Raw genomic sequence first — 21255 nt, forward strand, 5'->3', positions numbered from 1 at the left:
GCTGGTTGTCCACTAAGACTCCAAGATCCCTCTCACAGTTACTGCTATTGAGCCTGGTTTCACCCAGTCTATATGTGTACTTTGGGTTTTTCTTGCCTAAGTGTAGGACTTTACTTTTCTCTATATTGAATTTCATTTTATTAGATATGGCCCAGTGTTCTAATCTGTCAAGATCCATCTGGATCTTGAGCAGATTTACTTAACAGTTATGTCAACTCATAAAATATTCCTATGCCTGTTTTAGTAGTTGCCATTAAAACAAGGGAGAGGGGGAAGAAAATCTGGAAGAGCAGTGGAAAGGGAAAGTACATTCCAACTCTTATCTTTAAAAGACTGTAACTAAAATACCAGAGCTTTTGCCTGCAAATATATTTAATTGGAGAATGTGAATGATGACACCCAGCCTGTGAACGTGCTCAATTGGAGAATCTGATTTATGAAACACCCAGGGGGGAGGAGGGAAACAGGGTCACAGGCTGTAAATTACGTATGCCAGTTGGCTTCATACAGGGCAGTGCCAGTATGTCACCTCCAATGAATCCTTTGAAGTTTTTTTGAAGTTTGGCTCGAGAATCCTGATTTCATTAGAGCGATTGCTGGAATCCTGACAGGTTGTATGTTTCACTGAATGACCATGGCAAAAAAAAAAGGTCATAAAATTGGACAAGGTCACTTGAAGCCTCATTTAACAATCGCACCACTTAACGATGAATTTTCTGATCCCAATTTATTTAGCTAAGTGAACTTCCTTCTGCGTTTAATACGTTAACACAATACATTTCTCGCCAACCTCACGTGATTCAAACAAGAAGGACCAGCACTGAGGCTTGCGCCATGCTCGGAGTGCCGACCTCACAAGCCTTCTCCCCGTGGGTCCTTTTATGTCTGTCGAGGGCCGTCTTACGGGTGTAGCTTTTCCCACACTCCGCGCACCGATAGGGTTTCTCTCCTGTGTGGATCCTCCGGTGTCTGATGAGGTTGGATTTCCAGCTGAAACGTTCCCCGCAAACTGGGCACTGACAGGCCTGCTCCCCGGGCCGCGCTCTCCGAGTCACCTTTGGGAAAGTCCTCTGCCTGTGGCATTTGGCGCAGTCCCGTTCGCACTGGTGCGGCTTCTCCTCCTGGTGGTTCCTCTTGTGAGTCAGAAGGTCGATCTGGTGAGAGAATCGTTTCTCGCACTGGGAGCACCGGTAAATCTTCTCTCTTATGTGGGCTCTCTCGTGGGCCACCAAGTCTAAACTCTCCTCGAAGCACTTCCCACAATAGGAGCATGTATAGATCCGTTCGGTTGCCATCGGCGGGTCGTGATTCTCAGAACGATCGGTTCTCAGCTGAAGATTTCCAGAGAGATCAAAACTGGCCTCTCTTCCTTGGAGGGTTTTCACGGGTCCGTTGGTAGACACCTCGTCACAAAACGAGGCTAAGTCAGACTTTGTATCCGGTAAGCTGTCCATATCCTGCTTACTTTTGAGACCCTCCTGAGCGTTCGGCTCTTGGGTGAATTTCCCCAGGGCTCTTTCCAATAACTTCCCGTTGGGATTTACCTCCTTCGGCTTTTCTAGCCGAAAACCATCCTTAGATTCCAGCGTTGAGTTACCTGATCCTGGAAAAAAAAAAAGAAACACAAAAGATAAGAGAACATACCGTAGTTGCATATAGGTAGTGCTTGATTTACAACAGAGGTGGGTATTCAGCAGGTTCTGACCAGTTTTGGAGAACCGGTAGTGGAAATTTTGAGTAGTTTTGGAGAACCAGCAAATACCACCTCTGACTTGCCCCGCCCCCATCTATTCTCTGCCTCCCGAGTCCCAGCTGATCGGCTGGGTCTTCTTTGGTTGCCCTGCACAGGAGAACAGAGCTGGAAAGCAGGTTCGTGGGGTGGGAATGGGATTTTGCAGTATCCTTCCCCTGCCACGCCCACCAAACCACACCACGCCCACCAAGCCACGCCCACAGAACCAGTAGTGAAAAAAATTGAATCCCACCACTGATTTACAACCATTTATTTAGTGGCCATTCAAAGTTAACAACACTGAAAAAAAAAAAAAACTTATAACCGGTCCTTGCACTTATAACTATAGCAATATTCCCCATGGCTATGAGATCAAAATCTGGGTGCTTGGCAACTGGTGGTAAGCATTCAAAATGGCTGCCGTGTCCTGGGGTCACAGGATCACCATTGGCGACCTTTCCAGCCAGCTTCTGTCAAGCAAAGTCAGTGGGAGAAGCCAGACTTGCTTAACGACCGACCACGTGATTCACTTAATGACTGAAGTGATTTGCTTAACGATCGTGATAAAAAACATTTGTAAAATTGGGATATGACTTTCTGGATGTGACTCCCTTTGGAACAAGCATCGTGGTTAGCAATGGACGTTCTGGTCTCAATTGCATCATGATTGCTCTATGGCAGGGGTCCCCAACCACCGGTCCCTGGACCGGGACCGGTCCGTGGAACAATTTCTACCGGGCCGCCGGTTTGCTGGGTGCCGCCATCTTGTTTTGATGAAAAAGTGCTTCCGGTGAGCTTTTCCGGGTAGAAAGCGGCGTTTGGGTGCTGAAAGAATCCTCGCGCCTTAGTTTCATTATGGGGGGAGTTGAGTTCTGATTGATTCCTGATTGAGTTGAGCTGATATAGAATGAACTCTGCTGCTGATCAGAGGTTTCTGGTTTTTAAAAAACATTTTCTCCGGTTTTAACAGTTTTATTAGTTTATTGTCAAGTCATAAAATATTTCTATGGTCTTTTTAGAGTTGGCAACAGAAAGTGGGGGTGGAACAGCGCAGCAGTTTGCAAAACCGAAACTGTGTTCCGTAAATGTTTGCAAAGATAGTAACTAGTTGACCAGTTTCTGCCATGCAAAATTCTAATTGGAGAACATGACTGAAGACTCTGGGCTATGGATGTGTCCCATTGGAGAATATGAATTATGATACACCCAGGGGGTGGGGGGGAAAACCAGGGTCAAGGGTGGCAACGAATGATGTGTCTCAGAGTCGGCTACACCCAGGCAGTGCCAGTCCAATAAATCCTTTTTACGTTTTGGAAGTTTGGCTCGAGACTCGTGATTTAAATGGGGGCAACTGCCAGAATCCTGACACTTATAATATAAAATACAAAAATAAAAAACCAAGCGGTAGGTAACAAAAGTGAGGGAAAAGGGAAAGAGAGAAGCGTAGAGAAGGGGAAAAAAGAAAAAAAAAAGGCATTGATTTCCGACTCCCTCCAGTGCAATAGAATAAAGCATTAACATCTAAGCTCAAGTTTGTACTTTTCCATAATAATATAAACTAGCCATTTCTATAACAACAGATCTATCTGATCAGTAAAACCCAAAAGCAAAATTTCATTTATTTCCACCTCAAGCACAAAATCCAGCAGCCGTTTTCAAGTAGAAACAAAAGTACTTCTATTCTTTTCTTTGATCAAAACAGCCGGTTGAGCCACCTCTGTCAACTCCATCAACTTTTGCAGCCATTTGTCCATTGTAGGAATTGAAATATCCTTCCTACTGTACATTTGTGCATAAAATAGTCTTGCTGCCATCAACATACATAACATCTAAGTTCCAATTTCCCCCCCATCCCAAGTCTCTTTCTATTAAGCCCAAAAGACAAGTTTCAGGTTTTATCTTTATATTCACTTTAAGAATTTTCGGTATTAGAGTATGAATCCTACTCCAATATCTTTTGGCTTTTATCACATGTCCACCATAAATGGTAAAAGGGCCTTTCTTTATATTTACATTTCCAACATTCATTTGAAATACCTTTATACATTCCGGATAACTTGTCTGGTATTAAATACCAGCGATACACCATCTTCAAGAATTGTTCTTTTAAATTGTAATTGAATGTAAATTTTAAACCTTCCGTTTGGTTTTTAAATGGATTACGGGCCGTATTTATATATTGATATATTAGTCTTTATCTTGTTTTTATTGGATTTTTTAAAAACCAGTTGTTAGATGCCCAGAGTTGCCATTTGAAATGGGCAGCCAAATCAATTGGGGGAAAAAAATTTAATAATGTGTACCATATTTTTTGTACTATAAGATGCACCTGACCATAAGACGCACCTAGGTTTAGGAGAGGAAAGCAGGCAATGACAAAGACGGAGGAAGTGGGGTTCAGCACTGTAAAAGGACCCCACCGCCACGGCTGGTATTTTTTGCTCCATAAGACGCACAGACATTTCCACCCACTTTTTTTTTGGGGGGGGGAGTGCATCTTAGGGAGCAAAAAAATACAGTATTTTATTAATGTTTATAATAATAAAAATGTCAGAAAAATGTTGTGGTTCCCCGACAGCCTGTACAGACAGCAGCGGAATCGGACAGTGGGAAAGAACAGGGACCAATCAGGGCGTCTGGGGAGGACTCGGACGAGGGTCCTGCGTCCAACGCTGAGATGGGAGTGGGGTGCTGAGTCTGGAGCCTTCAGAATCTGGCAGCAGCAATGCCGAGGACCCAGGGGAGCCTGTTGCCAGTGCGCGTATGCGCAGAGATGCTAGAAGGCAAGAGCAGCTGAGACAAAAGGGGCAACTCGGGAGTAAGGCTTGGAGGTGATTGCCCCTCCCATAAGGGATAAAGGATAGGCAAAGGTGATGAAAACTTTGCAGGAAGCAAAGTCATTTGCTCTGTTTGGATTAAACCTTGAAGCTCTGTGGGGACTTTGTACTTCGATTGGTTTTTTTTCTAGTTCATTTGGCCCTCTAGTTGTTGGTAGCAATTCAAAGGAAAGGTGGGTGCTTATCTCGAGGGACTGTTTGGGACTCATTACAGGCTGGGAATGAACATAATTCCCAGCGTTGAAATAAAACAAGAGTTGTTTTTTAACTAAGCATGTGCTTAATTACGATCTCAGGAAGCCTTGGTCAGAACAGGAAAATAATAAATAATAATAATAAAAACATCCTGTGACAATTTTTTTAAAAAACAACAACATAAAACAACATCTGCCTCTCCGGGGACCTTGGGAAGAACTTGTTAGTTGGATTAAACATGCCAAATCCAGTTTAAACATCTGGCTGCAACCAACCATAATAGTAACAAAGTGGTTCTGGGGCTTGTGTGTTCTAAGAACCATGCCAGAGATTCAACGTTACGGTACATAAACCGGAAGCACCACCATAATTCTGGAACACACCTGAACCTGGCCCCTGATAGGCCTTTCCCAGGGAGTCAGCTTCTTGGGTGGCCTCCATCCTATGTAGCATCTTCACTCTGCCCGATGGTTCCTGCATCGGTGTGGAGGAATTGATGTCTGCCAGAGGCTTCCTTACCTGAAAGAGAAAGAAGGCAATGCAGCCATGATTGCGAAGTTGGGGGAGAAAACCAAATACTAGGCCCTAAACCAGTGATGGTGATTTTTTTGTGTGTGTGGTGTGCCCGCATCCACAATGCAATGCGCCTCACACACACACACCCCGCAAATGCGTACATAACACCCCTCCCTTAACTGCACTGTACATGCACGCACCTCAACTGATTTTTGGCCCATTTGAGGCCATTTTTGCCCTCCCTGAGATTTGAGGGAAACCTCTGCAACTTCAGGAGGCCGAAAAATGGGCCTTCTGAAAATACCGGAAGTGCCCGTTTTCAGCCTCCGGAGAGCCTCTGGAGTCTGGGGCAGGCCGTTTTTGCCCTCCTGGAGGCTCGAGGGAAACCTTGGGAGCCTCAGGAGGCTGAAAAGTGGTCTGTTTCAGCACATCCGGTATTTCAGGAACACCTGTTTTTCGGCCTCTGGAGGTTGCAGAGGCTCCCCTCGAGTCTCCAGGAGGGCGAAAATGGCCTCAAACAGGCTGAAAATCAGCTGGGAGGCGTGCACATGCGCAGTGCAGGTAAGTTTGGCTGGGGCTCGTGTGCCCACACAAATGGCTCTGCCTGCCACCTTTGACATGTGTGCCATAGGTTCGCCATCATGGGCCTAAACTGTCCTCATCTATACCCCAACCTTCCCCCTCTAGAGCATTTTGCACAATCGGGACAACTAACCCAAGCAACAAAAAGAAGGCTGGCGTCTTCTCTCCATCATTAAAAGCTTTAGTATCTTATCATTCCTCTAAGACAGGGGTATCAAACTCAAGGCCTGGGGCCAGATCTGGTCTGTGGAGCTGCCCTGGAAACAGCAAAGCACTGGCTCGTGGTGCTTCTACCAACGAAAACGGAGAATGGGAGGGCCGCACGGAGTTCTGTTTCCAGTGGCAGAGGCTGCAAGAGGCTGTTGCGGCCGAAAATGGGACTCAGAGGGACATGTGCGGCCCACCTGAGCTCTGTTTTTGTGGGCAGAGGGCTGCAGGAGGCTGTTGCGGCTGAAAACGGAGATTGGGAGCCTCTTTTCGCTGGCAGAGCACTCGGGCCACCACAGGCGCCCCGACATGAGTGACGTCAAGATGGCCACGCCCACCCTGGCCATGCCCACCCCAGCCCCTGAGGTCAAACACAACCCTGTTGCAGCCCTCAAGGAAATATTAAGGTTGAGCATGCTAAGAAAGAGGATTGAAAATGGGGGTGGGGAGCAAAGGTTATATAAGGGGTGACAAACTCAAGGCCCATAGGCCAGATCAGCCTGTGGGGTGCTTACATCTGGCCCATGGGGCCGCCCTGGAAACAGCGAAGGATTGGTCTGCGGTGTCTCTGCCAGTGAAAATGGAGCTTGGGAGGCTGAGCTTTGCTTTTGCTGGCAGGAGGCCATTGCCGAAAACTGAGCTCGGGAGCCTGTTTTCGTTGGCAGAGCACTCGGGCCATCCCAGGTGCCCTGACATGAGTGACGTCAAGCTATGCCCATCCTGGCCATGCCCACCCCAGCCCCCAAGGTCAAACAACCCTGATGCGGCCTTCAAGGAAATCAAGTTTGACACCCCGCTCTCACGACCCGGTTCCGAAAGGCCTAATAGTACGCCACGGACCAGGGGATCCCTGCTTTAAGAAGCTCAAGTTACAATTTATCAAGTATAGCACCGTGAAGAAGTATATAAGACAAAATGCTATTGTTATATCCTGACTTTTATCTTCTGTAGGAAGCCCCCCCATTCCCAGATTAAAACATCTGGCAGCATCCTTTAAAATGTTACAGGACACATTCTTACACAGGAATAGGCACCTCAGTCACAAAGTCCCCAAAGATGTATAAAAGCCCATCTAACTCAACCTCATTTTGTCAGTCACCCCAGAATCATGCTGCTGTCACTGAAGTTTCTGGCTATTAAACAAACAGACCTCCTTTCCAAAATGCAGCCTGCCTCTATTTTATTCTCAGCGTCTTTCTCCTGGCTTGGAATTGGACCAGTTTTTCTTTCCAACACTTCCTATCAATCCTGGGAGGTAAGTTTGATGTCCCCCTCAAAGTCCACTTGAACTGCGTCTACCCTTTCTTGGCTCAATCTTCTAATACCATGATGGCGAACCTAATGCGGGTGTGCCACAGGTAGCATGGAGAGCCATTTGTGCTGGCACGCAAGCAAACTTACCTCACTGCGCATGCGTGTGCCTCACAGCTGATTTTCGGCCGGTTTGAGGCCTTTTTCAGCCTCCCAGAGGCTGGAGGAAGGCTTCTCTGCAGAATTTGCAGGCTGAAAACTAGGCCCGTTTCATCACTTCTTGTTTTTCTGGAAATACCGGAAGTGATGAAACAGGGCTAGTTTTCGGCCTGCAAAGCCTGCAGAAGCCTTCCTCAAGCCTCTGGGAGGCCGAAAAAGGCCTCAAACCGGCCGAAAAACAGTTGTGAGGCACAGTGCAGGTAAGGGGGCGGTGGGAGGTAGGGATTGCACGTGCATGTGTAGGGGGCGTGGGGGGCACGCATTGCCTTCTGGGTGCTGGCACGTGAGCACGAGTGTGCAAGCACATGCAGTTTTTGGCACAGGAGCCTAAAAAGGTTAGCCACCACTGCTCTAATACAATGTTTCTTCCCCGTATCAACTTAAGGATATGTGAACTTCAACTCCCAGAATCATGCTAGCTGGGAAATTCTGGGAGTCGAAGTCCAACATCTTAAAGCTGATAAAATTGAGAAACACTGCTCTAACAAATATACCAGGCTGGCTCTTACCTATCAACGTACCTTTCTAGCCAATGTGTATAGCTGCCCATCTTACAAGAGGTGACTCTGGGTAATACTACATTGAAATAAAACCAACAATTAAAATACAATAATTCCTTCCTCTTATCTTCTCTGAAATGATGGAAACAACCCAACATTTCACAAATTGAGGGAGCTAGGCAACATCATTCGTGTGTGTGTGTGTATGTGTATGTGTGTGTTGTCAGCAACTCTTGAGTAAGCAGCTTTGAGTGGAAGGGCTGACCCTTTGACACATTGCAATGTAAGCCCCACCCCTTTTCTAGATGTCACAAAGGGGTGGAGCTTTCTGGCCAATGTTGCAATGTGACTTTTGCCACGCTGAAAAAAACTGTAGAGATGCTAGGATGGCTTGGACTCAGAAGTGCAGGTGGTCCTCAACTTACGACCACAATTGATTTCCAAATTACTGTTGTTAAGTAAGCCATTTAGGTAAGCTTTGCCGCCATTTCTTTATCAACCTTTCTAGCCACAGTTGTTAACTGAATCACTGTGGATAACTTAGGAACCCGGCTGTTAAGTGAAGCTGAGACAGCTAAGACGCTGAGCATGTCGATCAGAAAGGCAGTTCGGTAGTTCGAATCCCTATGACCAGGGGTCCCCAACCACCGGTCCCTGGATCGGTACCGGTCCGTGGAACAATTTCTATCGGGCCGCCGGTTTGCTGGGCGCCGCCATCTTGTTTTGATGAAAAAGTGCTTCCGGTGAGCTTTTCCGGGTAGAAAGCGGCGTTTGGGTGCTGAAAGAATCCTCCCGCCTTAGTTGCATCGACAGGGGTGCGCGGCTTCGAACAAAACTAAGGCGCAAGGATTCTTTCAGCACGCATGGCAAAGCGAGCCGAGCGACCGTCCCGAAGCCCATCGACACAGGTACAAAGGAGGAGTTGAAGGTGGCAAGGAGAAGCGGGGGACGGCTGGCCGGCCGGTTGTTTGGCTCGCCTTGCCATGCGTGCTGATGCCGGTACCGGGCCGCGGATGATTTTGTGATGCCGGTACCGGGCCGCAGATGATTTTGTGATGCCGCTACTGGGCCGCAGCACAAAAAAGGTTGGGGGCCACTGCCTATGACAACTCAAAAATATTTCTCTGGTCTTTTAAAGTGGTCAGCAGAAAGGGAGTTGGGGGGGGGGTAATGCATACCTTAAATATTTTCATAGATAATTTACTAGGCGACTGAAGCTTCTGGCGCGCAAGATTATTACTGAAGAGCATGATTGATGACTCTAGGCTATGGATGTGTCCCATTGGAGAATGTACATCCAGAGGGTGGGGGAAGACCAGGGCCAAGGGTGAGATGAATGATGTGTCTCAGAGTCAGCTACACCCAGGTAGTGCTGGCATGCTCACTCCTAATAAATCTTTTTTTTCAAAACTCTGAGAGGTACAGCTAGAGACACATGATTTGAATGCGGGTAGATTGTCAGAGCCCTGACAGCTGGTTTTCCCATTCCCTTTGCTGGTCGGGAAGTCGCAAAAGGGAATCCCATGACCTTGGGGCACTGCAACCATCATAAATAGGAACCGGTGGCCAAGCCCTTGAATTTTGATCACGTGACCCTGGGGATGCTTCAGTGGTCATTAAGTGTGAAAAACGGCCGCAGGTCATATTTTTCAGGACCATGGTAACTTTGGTCACTCGATGAACTGTTGCTAAGTTGAGGACTGCCTGGATAGATTCTTTGAAAAAAACGGGCCCTGGCCAACATATGGCTTACTCTTTTACACCCATTCAACCTCCCCCAAAAGGAGGGAGCATCATGCGCACTGTCAACTCGTAAAACATTCCTATGACGGTTTGAGTAGTTACCCCCCCAAAAGAAAGTGGAGGGAGGAAGAAAATCTGGAAGAGCAATTGAAAGCAAAAGTACATTCCAACTCTTATCTCTAACAGATTGTAGCTAAAGTACCAGAGCTTTTGCCCGCAAATATATTTAATTGGAGAATGTGATTGATAACACCCAGCCCGTGAACGTGCTCAATTGGAGAATCTGGTTTATGAGACACCCAGGGGGGCAAGAGGGGAAACGGTGTGACAGGGGACCGTAAATTATGTATGCCATAGTTAGCTTCATATAGGGCAGTGCCAGTAGGTCGCCTCTAATAAATCCTTTCAAGTTTTTTGAAGTTTGGCTCGAGAATCATGATTTAATTAGGGCGATTGCTGGAATCCTGACACACAGATTTACCCGTGCAAGACAAACGGAAGAATACTTGCAGAAACAGCAGAGACTATAGGACAGTGATGGCTAACCTTTTAGGCACCAAGTGCCCAAAGTGCGTGCGTATCCCCATAATGCAATAAGTGCACCTTCCGTGCATGTGTCCCCCCCATGCATGCGTCCTGCCTCCCACGCATGCACAACAGAGACCCAAAGACCAGCTGGATGGTGGGAGGTACGGGCACACATGCGCTACAGAGCTGAGCTGGGGCGACGGCTTGCACACCCACAGAGAGGGTTCTGCGTGACGCCTTTGGCACATGTGCCATAGGGTCACCATCACAGCTATAGGACGACAGCAGAACAGCCCAAAAATGAAATTTCAGTTCAATGTAATGGCCGTTGATATAACCCGGGGATGTCAAACTCCATTTCACTAAGGGCCACATCAGGATTTTATTTGACCCTGGAGGGCTGGGGTGGGTGGGGCCGACTTGACGTCAATCATGCCAGGGGCACTTGTGGTGGTCCGAGCGCTCTGCCAGTGAAAATGGGCTCCAAAGCTCAGTTTTCGACTGCGACGGCCTCCTGCAACCCTCTGCCAGTGAAAACAGAGCTTGGACTCCCGAGCTCCATTTTCACTGGCAGAAGCACCGTGGGCCAATCCTTCGCTGTTACCAGGGCAGACCTGCAGGCCAGATATAAGCACCCCACAGGCCGGATCTGGCCCGTGGGCCTTGAGTTTGACGCCCCTGATTTAAAATTTGCTCCCCCTCCCCTCATTTTCAATCATCTCTCTTTCTTAGCATGCTCAACCTTAATATTTTGGGGGAGCCTTCGGAACGATCGCGAGGGCAGTGGTTGCCGAACGGGATAAGACTCTCACTTTTTCTTCCAGTCTGCCTTGGGCCTCCCCGTTCAGGCTCTCCTCTTCAAGCCCAAGCTCCGTGTTTACATTCACGGGGTCAGCGAAGCTGGGGAAGATTTCCCCGCTAAAGCCGAAACGGGTCTGTAGCACACCCGCTTCATCAGCTCCGGCTTCCAAACATTTGGGGGGTTCTCTAAATTCCAAGGATGGGGGAGAAAACGCCATCAACTTCAAGGAATACTGGCACTCCTGCTCGGGCCCAGCGGCCGCACTCTGCTCCACGCTGCGCCAAGTCTTTAGCTCGCTTTCAGTGGGGCGCTGGAAAAGGAGGCGGCTTTTCCCTTCTCCGTCTTCTGCTTTCTGCTCAAGTTGATCAGTTGCTCCTGCCCTCTGGTCCTCGGGACTTATTTCTGGCTGAAGCTCCTGGACTGAGATGGAAAAGCTTTGCTGGTAAATTTAGGCAAGAGCATTGCCCCCATTCCCAGGTCAAATCCATGGGAAAAAAAGAGGGAGGGAAAGATAGAGAGAAGGAGAGACAAGGGGAAGAAGGCAGGAAGAGAAGGAAGGAGAAGAGGAAGGGGAGAGAAGAGGAAAAGAGAGGGAGGAACAGGGGGAAGCAAGGGAGGAAGGGAAGAAGGAGAGGGGAGAGAGAAGAGGAAAAGAGAGGAAGGGGAGAGACGGGAAGAAAGGAGAGAATGGGAGAGAGAAAGAGGGAGGAGAAAGAAGCAGAGAGGTGGGGAGAGAGAAAGGAAAGAGGGAGGGGAGAGGACAGAAAGAGAAGGGAATACCGTGTTTCCCCGAAAACAAGACTGGGTCTTATATTAATTTTTGCTCCAAAAGACACATTAGGGCTTATTTTCCGGTTAGGTCTTATTTTGGAGGAGATATGGTACTAAATGCGCCCGTCTGGCTGATGAGCTTAACTAGGGCTTATATTTGGGGGGGATAGGGCTTATATGAAAAAACCATGCTAGGGCTTATTTTCTGGGCTGGGTCTTCTTTTGGGGAAAACGCGATAGTAAAAGGGAGTGGGAGGGAGCGATGGCAGAAGGAGAGAGAGATGAGAGAGGGAGAAGGAAATGAGGGGAGAGAAAAGGGGAAGGGGAGAGAGGAGGATATAAGGCAAGAGGTGGGGAAGGGGAGAAAGGAGAGAGGGAATGGTGGGTAAAAGAGGGAGAATAGGAATCTGACTCTGTAAAACCCAATTCAGAAAAAAGCAGCTGTCGGGAGCGGCCAACCCACACTCTCAGGCAGCACCCGGCCATTTCCCAATCTCTTTGCAACCTCTTCACTGCCAGCCACACCCTTTTTTGGGGAGGTGGGGTGGATGGGGGGAAGGAGGAGGGAGAAAATTAGCTGTCATCTTATTCTAATTAATAACCCCCAAAAGAAACTACATCCAAGATCTGGGGGGTGGGGGGCGAATGTAACTGTGCAACAAGATTCAGCTGCGGGGGGATCTGGGCCAGCCGAGGTTTCAGGCAGAAGCTGGAACGGTTTCTACTGGAAACTGTGGTGAAGGAAGGAAGGAAGGAAGGAAGGAAGGAAGGAAGGAAGGAAGGAAGGAAGGAAGGAAGGAAGGAAGGAAGGAAGGGGGAGGGAGGGAAGGAAGGAAGGAAGGTAGCAAGGAAGGAGGGATGGAAGGAAAGAAAGGAGGGAGGGAGGGAGGAAGGAAGGAATTAGTTTCAGCAATAAGTTTTGGGAAGGATGGATGGATGGAAGGAAGGAAGTAAGTAAGTAAGTAAGTAAGTAAGGAAGGAAGGAAGGAAGGAAGGAAGGAAGGAAGGAGGGAAGGAAGGAATTAGTTTCAGCAATGAGTTTTGGGAAGAAGGGAGGGAGGGAGGCAGGGAAGGAGGGAGGAAGGAAGGAAGGAAGGAAGGGGGAGGGAGGGAAGGAAGGAAGGTAGCAAGAAAGGAGGGATGGAAGGAAAGAAAGGAGGGAGGGAGGAAGGAAGGAAGGAATTAGTTTCAGCAATGAGTTTTGGGAAGGGAGGGAGGGAGGAAGGGAGGGAGGGAGGGAGGGAGGGAGGAAGGAAGGAAGGAAGGAAGGAAGGAAGGAAGGAAGGAAGGAAGGAAGGAAGGAAGGAAGAATCTGAGTAAGTTGCAGCCCAGGGATCCTTACTTAGAGAGGCCACCATCCCAGAATTTTCTGCCATGACCTCACGGTACAGGTCCTGCTGTCCTGCATCCAGCAGCATCCATTCCTCGTCACTAAAACGCACGGCCACATCTTCAAAACTCAGAAGCTCCTATGAAGCAGACAAATGACATCTACATTTATTCCTTTTATTATTATTATTATTATTATTATTATTATTATTATTATTATTATTATTGGATTTTTCCTTTTGACATATCTCAATTGCATGTTAAACAGTACAGTGACATCATTTATACAACTACATTTCATGTCCAATATAATCTGTACATTCTATTTCTATTACCTTCTACGTCTATTGTTATACATTTCCTTTTCTTATTTCTATTATCTATAGGTTGTACCATTTCTCCCATATTCGATAACATTCAGAATCCTCTTTTCCCTTTCATTCTGTAGTCAATTTATCCATTTCCATGCACTCATTTTTTTTTAATCACTAGACCTTCAGATGGCGTGCAGTCTTTCTTCCAACATTGCAGAAAGATAATTATGATGACCTGGGGCGTGGCACAAAGGCAACACAGTCACATGAGTAAGAAAAGTCCCTTTAATACCTCCAACTTTGCCCCCAATATCCAGTTACCTTTGGCTAGAGAAAAAACTCTCCCCAAGAACAGTCTTTAAGCTGAGAAAATTCAGTCCGAAAACAAAGTACATACAAACTGTAAATAAAAATCCACACAAACCACGCTGCAGCAATTAACTGGACAGGGCAGGATAAGGAATTGCAGACTTCAAAGGCCAACAAAACACACACAGTTGGGAAGATGCCAGGAACCCAGATAAGCCTCGGCAAGAAAAGATAACTCATGATTTGCTTCCCACAAGTTGCTGTGCACAACCTCCCTTTTTAAACACTGTGTTCCCAGCTGCAGCTAATGAAGGGAATCAGGGCCCTTTCCTTCCCCGTAAGCCACACAACTCATCTTGCTCCCTTCTCCGTTCCTCCCTGTGTGCCCTAGGATGAAGAGGGGGTGAGCCTGGGTCTTCCTTTGAATTTCATCTCCCGTGCTCTACCTCTCCCCTGCTCTGCCCAGCCGGACTTCGCCCTTCCCCAGTTTCTTCCACAGCCAACGGAGCCACACTTCCACTCTCTGCCAGGTGCTCAGCCTCCCCCTCAGAATCAGATTCCAACAGGGGCATGACAGCGATCATTGCTGCTATTATTATATGCAACACCATATATTTCGTCCTTTTATTGAATTTCCCTTTAATTACCCCTAGGAGAAATAATTCCGGAGCATTATTCTATTTGACTGCCTGTTAATTCCTGTAACCACTTTTGTATTTTCTTCCAATATTTTATCGCTTCAGGGCATAACTACCATTTCCAACAGTTTGGATTTGAATTTGGGTGAATCTTAGCCAGCCTTCTGGGTGCCAAGTGCCAGCGATAAAATATTTTGTGTTGGTTTTCTTTATGAGCAGCCAATTTTGTTATTTTGTAATTTATATTCCAAATTTTTTCCCCACTCCTCTAGCTCAATACCGTACCCAAAATTTTTGGCCCATTCTATCATTGACCTGTGGTTTCCGTGGTATAGTGGTTACATTTGCCTAACACGCAAAAGTCCCTAGTTCGAAACTGGGCAGAAACACATCTTTATCAAGATCAAGTGAGGTACTACCACCACTCTATAAAGCCTAAGTAAGACCACTCCTAGAATACTGCATCTAGTTTTGGTCACCACACTATAAAAAAGATGTTGAGACTCTAGAAAAAGTACAGAGAAGAGCAACCAGGATGATTAGGGGACTGGAGGCAAAAACATATGAAGAATGGTCACAGGAACTGGGCGTGGCTAGTCTAGTGAAGAGAAGGACCAGGGGAGACAGGATAGCAGTCTTCCAATATTTGAGGGGCTGCCACAGAGAGGAGGAAGGAGTCAAGCTATTTCCCAAAGCACCTGTAGGCCACACAAGGAATAATGGATGGAAACTGAACTAGGAGAGATTTAACCTGGAAATAAGGAGAAACTTTCTGACAGTGAGAACAATCAACCAATGGAACAGCTTGCCCTTGGAAGTTGTGCGAGCGCCATCACTTGAGACTTTCAAGAAGAGATTGGACTCCCATCTGTCAGAAATGGTGTAGGGTCTCCTGCTTGGGCAGGGGGTTGGACTAGATGACCTTCCCTTCCAACTCTGATTATCTGTCTGTCTGCATAATTGTAAGAAGCCAGGCCATTCGAATGACCAAATCAACAAGCAAACCAATCAGCTGCTCAGACTTTAGACATCACTCCAAACGAACAAGCAATCACACGACCAACTGGCCACACAAGACGTCATTATAAGCTAATGAGGAATAGGACAAGAAAATCTCTCTGATAATGTCACCTAGTCGGGTAACAAAACATTCAGAAACGAAAGTGAAACAGGTGTGGAGAGCAAACCACTGCCAGAAACATTACCCATCATCCATGAGCTGCAACGCAATAGCCACGACTCATGACGTGATTTTATAGGAGAACAAGCCCTGCCTTTTGATGCAATGTCTTCTCTCTTTTTTTTCTGCCCTAATTTCCATTTTTTTGCAAAATCCTAAAATTCAGTGGAATGAGGCTTGAAAAACCCTGCTCTAAAACTTCTCATCTCCCATGAGTATAACAACAACAACGATGATGATGATGATGATGTCAGGATTCCGGCAATCACCCATATTAAATCAGGATTCTCGAGCCAAACTTCAAAAAACTTCAAAGGATTCATTAGAGTCGACATACTGGCACTGCCCTGTATGAAGCCAACTCTGGCATAAATAATTTACCGTCCCCTATGACCCTGTTTCCCCCACTTCCCCCTTGGTGTCTCATAAGCCAGATCCTCCAATTGAGCATGTTCATGGGATGTGTGTCATCAATCACGTTCTCCAATTAAACATATTCGTGGGCAAAAGCTCTGGTATTTTAGTTACAATCTTTTGAAGATAAGAGTTGGAATGTATTGTCGCTTCCAAACTGCTGCACTACTCTTCCACATTTCCTTCCTCTCTCTCCCCATTTTTTTATGGCAACTACTAAAACAGGCCTAGGAATGTTTTATGAGTTGACAAATAATAATAATAGTTCTACCTGGCTGAGTGGCCTAGCAGTCATTCCTCGGTCACTAGAGAAACTCCCTGGTTCCAAGGATGCCTGAAGAAGCTCCGTGGCATCTAAGAAGAAAGCAGATTTTTCATACGCATTGACATTCATCTGTACATAACATTTCTCTTCCGTGGGGGGAAACACATAGTGGAGGTTATTAAAATTGCCCTATTGAACTTGAATACTCTCGCATGGGGATGCTGCAACGGTCTTGTGTGAAACACATGATCATTGTCAGTTTTTAGTGCCCCGGTAACTTTGAACGGTCGTAAGTCAAGGACTACATGCGTTACGTGAAGGAAGGCTTCAGTTGGATAAGGAGCGTCTGCCACTGGTCTTGCTCTCAGAAATGGCAGATCTCCTGCCCAAAAAAGACAAACCAGGAAACGTTAAACTTCCAGTGCTCTGAAGCAGTGGTCGCCAACCAGTGGGCTGGGGACCACTGGTGGTGCGCAAGAAAATGTTGGTGGTCCGCAGAGAAATGTCACCCACAAAGCAATTAATCCAGGCTGCGCGGGAACACAAGGCTGCGCCGCCCACATGGCCTGCAGGAACACAAGTGTGTGTCACTTGCATTGCGAACAACACGAGGTAGTGATGGGAGGGGAGAAAAGGGGGGGGGGGAACTTGCCCCACTCACCCCACACACCTCGCCTGGCCACCGGGCTGCTTCTTTCTGTTTCTGTTTTTGGCTGCATGCAAGGAAAGCAGCAAAAGTCTTTCTTCCTTTCCCGCAAACTCCGCCAGTAATGAGTCTTTGGGACCCTTGCAAGGCCTCCTGCTCCAAGAGGCTGCACCGGCGCAACACGTCTCACAAAGACTCATTTCTGGGGAGAGAAAGAAAGACTTCTGCTGCTTTCCTTGCATGAAGCCAAAAGTCTCTCTCTCTCCCCCTGAGAACGGAGCTGGAGACGGTATCCTGTGATTCCAAATAAAGAATGATCGATCAGTAGGAAAACAGGGTGGGGTCTGACTGACATTTTTTTTGGGGGGGTATTGCTGTTCTCTCCTCTCTTCCCCCCCCAACCCAAAACTTTCATTCACGAGTCCCAGGAGACCCCTTACATTTCCTCCTCCCCAAAGCCACCTCACAACCAGCCCCGGTTGCTGCAGCGAAGAAGGAAACACACCTGCATCCCCAGGACCGCTGGATTTTGTCGCTTGGGAATGCGCGTCAGCAAGCACAATGAAGAGCTGGGATTTTGTGGCTTCCACACGTTCTGGTGGAAGTTTCCGCAAAGAGTCTGCAACAGCCAGGGCAAAAGTTGCGTATTCGTCATTGCGACAGCTGTTATTATTGGGGCTCCGTGGCGACAGCATTGCAGTATGAAGTTGCTCCCGGCATAGAGTGACCAAAGTGTCCAGTATCTTGTCCTTTCGCATCATCTTCCTCCTCTTTCTTGATTGGGGAACTGGTGGTTTTATGGGCGACCCAGTGAACATACTGGTTGAACTCTCCTCGTCCTCATCACTACTGTTCAATGAGGAGGAACCCGAGTGCCTGGATGCAGGGTGTGACGTGAATGAGATTTCGTCCATATTCAAGGCTGAATCCAAGGAGTCTTGCTCTAGATGACCTGTCGTGACATCCTCTGGCTGTAATTATATAAATAGAATAGAATAGAATAGAATAGAATAGAATAGAATAGAATAGAATAGAATAGAATAGAATAGACCTCTTTATTGGCCAAGTGTGATTGGACACATACGGAATTTGTCTTTGGTGCATATGCTCCCAGTGTACAAACAGAAAAAAATAAAATACTGTCATGCCCTGTCTGAGTCTGAATCTGTAGAGGAAGACGAACAGCTGACAGGGAGTGGGAGTGTGGCTCCGTTGGCTGTGGAGGAAACTAAGTAAGGACAAAGTCTAGCTGGGCAGAGCAGGGGAGAGGTAGAACAAGGGAGAGGGAGTTCAGAGGAAGACCCAGGCCCACACCCTCTTCATCCTAGGGCACGCAGGGAGGAACGGAGAAGAAAGCAATGTGAGTTGTGTGGCTTATGGGGGAGGAAAGGGCCCTGATTCCCTTCATTAGCCACCCCTGGGAAGAGAGTTTAAAAGAGATGAATGCTGAGTGCTGCATCTGCTGGGAACAAACGTGAGTTTATCTTGTGTTGCCTTTGGTTATCTGTGTTCCTGGCATCCTCCCGTGTTGAATTACAGCTGTTCCTTCATGTCTGGAATTCCTTCTCCTGCCCTGCCAAACTAATTACCTCATCTTGCCTTGACTGGACTTATAGTTACAGTTTTTGTTGACCATGTTTTGGACTTGATTCTCTGCAGCCAAAGCTTGTTCCTGGGAGAGTTTTTCTCTAGCCAGAAGGTAAACAGAACATTGGGGGCAAAATTGGAGCTAATAAAGGGGACTCCTACTGATTATCTGACTGTTGACTTTGTGCCATGCCCAGAATCAACACAAATACATTCCTCATGAATCATAAGATACAACACTTAGTGATAGTCATAGGTTACTAATAAGCAATCAGATCATACTAGGGAACAAATAAAACAATATAAATTGTAAAGATACAAGCAACACAGTTATAGTCGTAAGTGGGAAGAGATAAGTACTAGGAAAGATGAGAATAATAATAGTAATACAGCCTTAGTAAATAATTTGACAGTGTTGAGGGAATTAGTTGTTTAGCAGCGTGATGGCATTTGGGAAAAAACTGTCCTTGTGTCTTGTTGTTCTGGTCTGCAGTGCCCTATAGCATCATTTTTGAGGGTCAATGTTATCCAAAAAGACAGATAGGTGGTTACATACATGACATTCTTAAAGACATTACTGTACCTAGCATAAAACTCTAATGACTGTAAGTAGACCTGATGTGCACAGCACTGTTCATGCTATATTATAAATGCAGTGCTATTTGCTTTAAAAATGCAATGCTATTTGCTTATATATATGCCTGGGTCGGAACAGAGGTGATTATTGTCAGCCCCAAAGCTACAAATGTGGAGTGAGTGTTTGTGGGTCAAAAGAGACCATGTATCCAGTTCTGTACAAATATGGCACCAATGACGGCTGCCTCGGTGAAATGCTAATGGTTTCTTTATTCTTTATTATTCTCTGCAATTTCCTATGGATTTCATACTCATGAGGTCATATTTATACTGACTGTTTCCTAGTATGATTTGATGGCTTATTGTACCCTATGACTATTATTAAGTGCTGTACCTTATGATTCTTGACGAATGTATCTTTTCTTTTATGTACATTGAGAGCATTTGCACCAAGACAAATTCCTTGTGTGTCCAAACACACTTGGTCAATAAAGAATTCTATTCTATTCTATTCTATTCTATTCTATTCTATTCTAACCTTATGATTCTTGACGAATGTATCTTTTCTTTTATGTACACTGAGAGCATTTGCACCAAGACAAATTCCTTGTGTGTCCAATTACACTTGGCCAATAAAGAATTCTATTCTATTCTATTCTATTCTATTCTATTCTATTCTATTCTATTCCATTCCATTCCATTCCAACCTTATGATTCTTGACAAATGTATCTTTTCTTTTATGTACATTGAGAGCATTTGCACCAAGACAAATTCCTTGTGTGTCCAAACACACTTGGTCAATAAAGAATTTTATTCTATTCTATTCTATTCTATTCTATTCTATTCTATTCTATTCTATTCTATTCTATTCTATTCTATTCTAACCTTATGATTCTTGACGAATGTATCTTTTCTTTTATGTACACTGAGAGCATTTGCACCAAGACAAATTCCTTGTGTGTCCAATTACACTTGGCCAACAAAAAGAATTCTATTCTATTACATATAAAAAAAATGTTCTAGATTAGGGTGCGGTTTTCTTACCTTCCCTGAAGCCCCGTTGACATTCGCTTGGGTTTCCCAGTGTTTTATCAATCCTTCCAGCCAGGACAGCATTATAGAATGGGCTGGCAATCCAGGGTCCCTGTTCTTCGTTTTCATTCTTTTTGTCAGCCTGACGAAGTTGTCCCGCAGTTGCTTCCACTTTTCTCGGTCTGGATCTTCCTCCAGAGTTCTTCCAATTTCCCTCCCCGAATGGGCTGTCGCCTCCTGGTCCTTGTAGTCTCTATCCGTCTCGTGGTACAAATGTTGATACCGCCTCACTTTGTGGGACAGCCTCTCTTCCGGCTGGTCCATTTTGCCATTTGAATGTTCCTTGCCTTCCAGCGGGAAGTCGGATTATCCGATCTGCACGCAAGATGCGCATCCCCTGACTACACAACTGTCTGCCACCATCTGCAACCCACTGATCCCTTCACAGCTTAGTGGGGGTAACCCCTACGTGCAGTTGCAGACAAATCGAAAGCAAACTGTGAGAATCAAGGAGAGAAGCTACCTGGAATTAAGGAGACACTACCTGACAATGAGAACAATTAACCAGTGGAACGACTTGCCTCCAGAAGTTGTGGATGCTTCATCACTGGAGCTCTTTAAGAAGATCCTAAACAGCCACTTGTCTATAGGGTCTCCTGCTTGAACAGAGGGCTGGACTACAAGATCTCCAAGGTCCCTTCCAGCTCTATTCTGAATCCACTCCGGTGGCTTTCCCCCCCCATCAGTGACACATACCTAGCACAGACCTGGAGGTCTATCCCATGGCAATAGACAGACAGATAGAGCGGCACACAACTTCCGGAACCGATGAAGGAAAAGCGAACATTGTCCGGGGGATTCTCCTTGCAGGCAGAGACCGCCCTTCTTCCTTTGCGCCTGCGCGGCAAATTCCACACGCCCCCCTCCCCGTTTGGATCCGGAAGTAGTTTTCGAGAAATGCCCTTTCCCTCTATATTTTCACATCTTTACGTTGCTATAGAAACTTCCGGTCGGTTTTCATCCTCCCCCCCCACCTCCCTCCTGCGCAGGGTCTGACCAGCGAGATGCTACGAATCGGACA

The 21255-nt window shown here is 46.5% G+C and overlaps 1 protein-coding gene across 1 annotated transcript; it reads right to left on the reverse strand.

Annotated features, from left to right (window-relative positions):
* Positions 1–711: 711 nt before the first annotated feature.
* On the reverse strand, positions 712–21186 carry LOC113450215 (uncharacterized). The gene is made up of 7 exons (XM_026721380.2): positions 20187–21186; positions 17484–17949; positions 16339–16421; positions 13226–13352; positions 11123–11532; positions 5148–5283; positions 712–1603 (listed from the first exon to the last, which is right to left on the reverse strand). The coding sequence occupies exons 1-7, from the start codon at positions 20496–20498 to the stop codon at positions 801–803; spliced, it is 2337 nt and encodes a 778-aa protein (XP_026577165.1). The 5' UTR covers positions 20499–21186; the 3' UTR covers positions 712–800.
* Positions 21187–21255: the final 69 nt, after the last annotated feature.

The sequence above is a fragment of the Pseudonaja textilis genome, chromosome 2, assembly GCF_049901715.1.
Source record: "Pseudonaja textilis isolate UNSWEBS1 chromosome 2, rPseTex1.2, whole genome shotgun sequence".
Classification (NCBI taxonomy): Eukaryota; Metazoa; Chordata; class Lepidosauria; order Squamata; family Elapidae; genus Pseudonaja; species Pseudonaja textilis.

Coding starts and splice junctions, on each gene's coding strand:
- LOC113450215 (XM_026721380.2), bottom strand. CDS start 20,498: ATGGACCAGCCGGAAGAGAGGCTGTCCCACAAAGTGAGGCGGTATCAA. Junction 11,533..13,225: donor TGGGATGGTGGCCTCTCTAA/GTAAGGATCCCT, acceptor TTTCCATCTCAG/TCCAGGAGCTTCAGCCAGAA. Junction 1,604..5,147: donor CTATCAGGGGCCAGGTTCAG/GTGTGTTCCAGA, acceptor TTTTTTTTCCAG/GATCAGGTAACTCAACGCTG.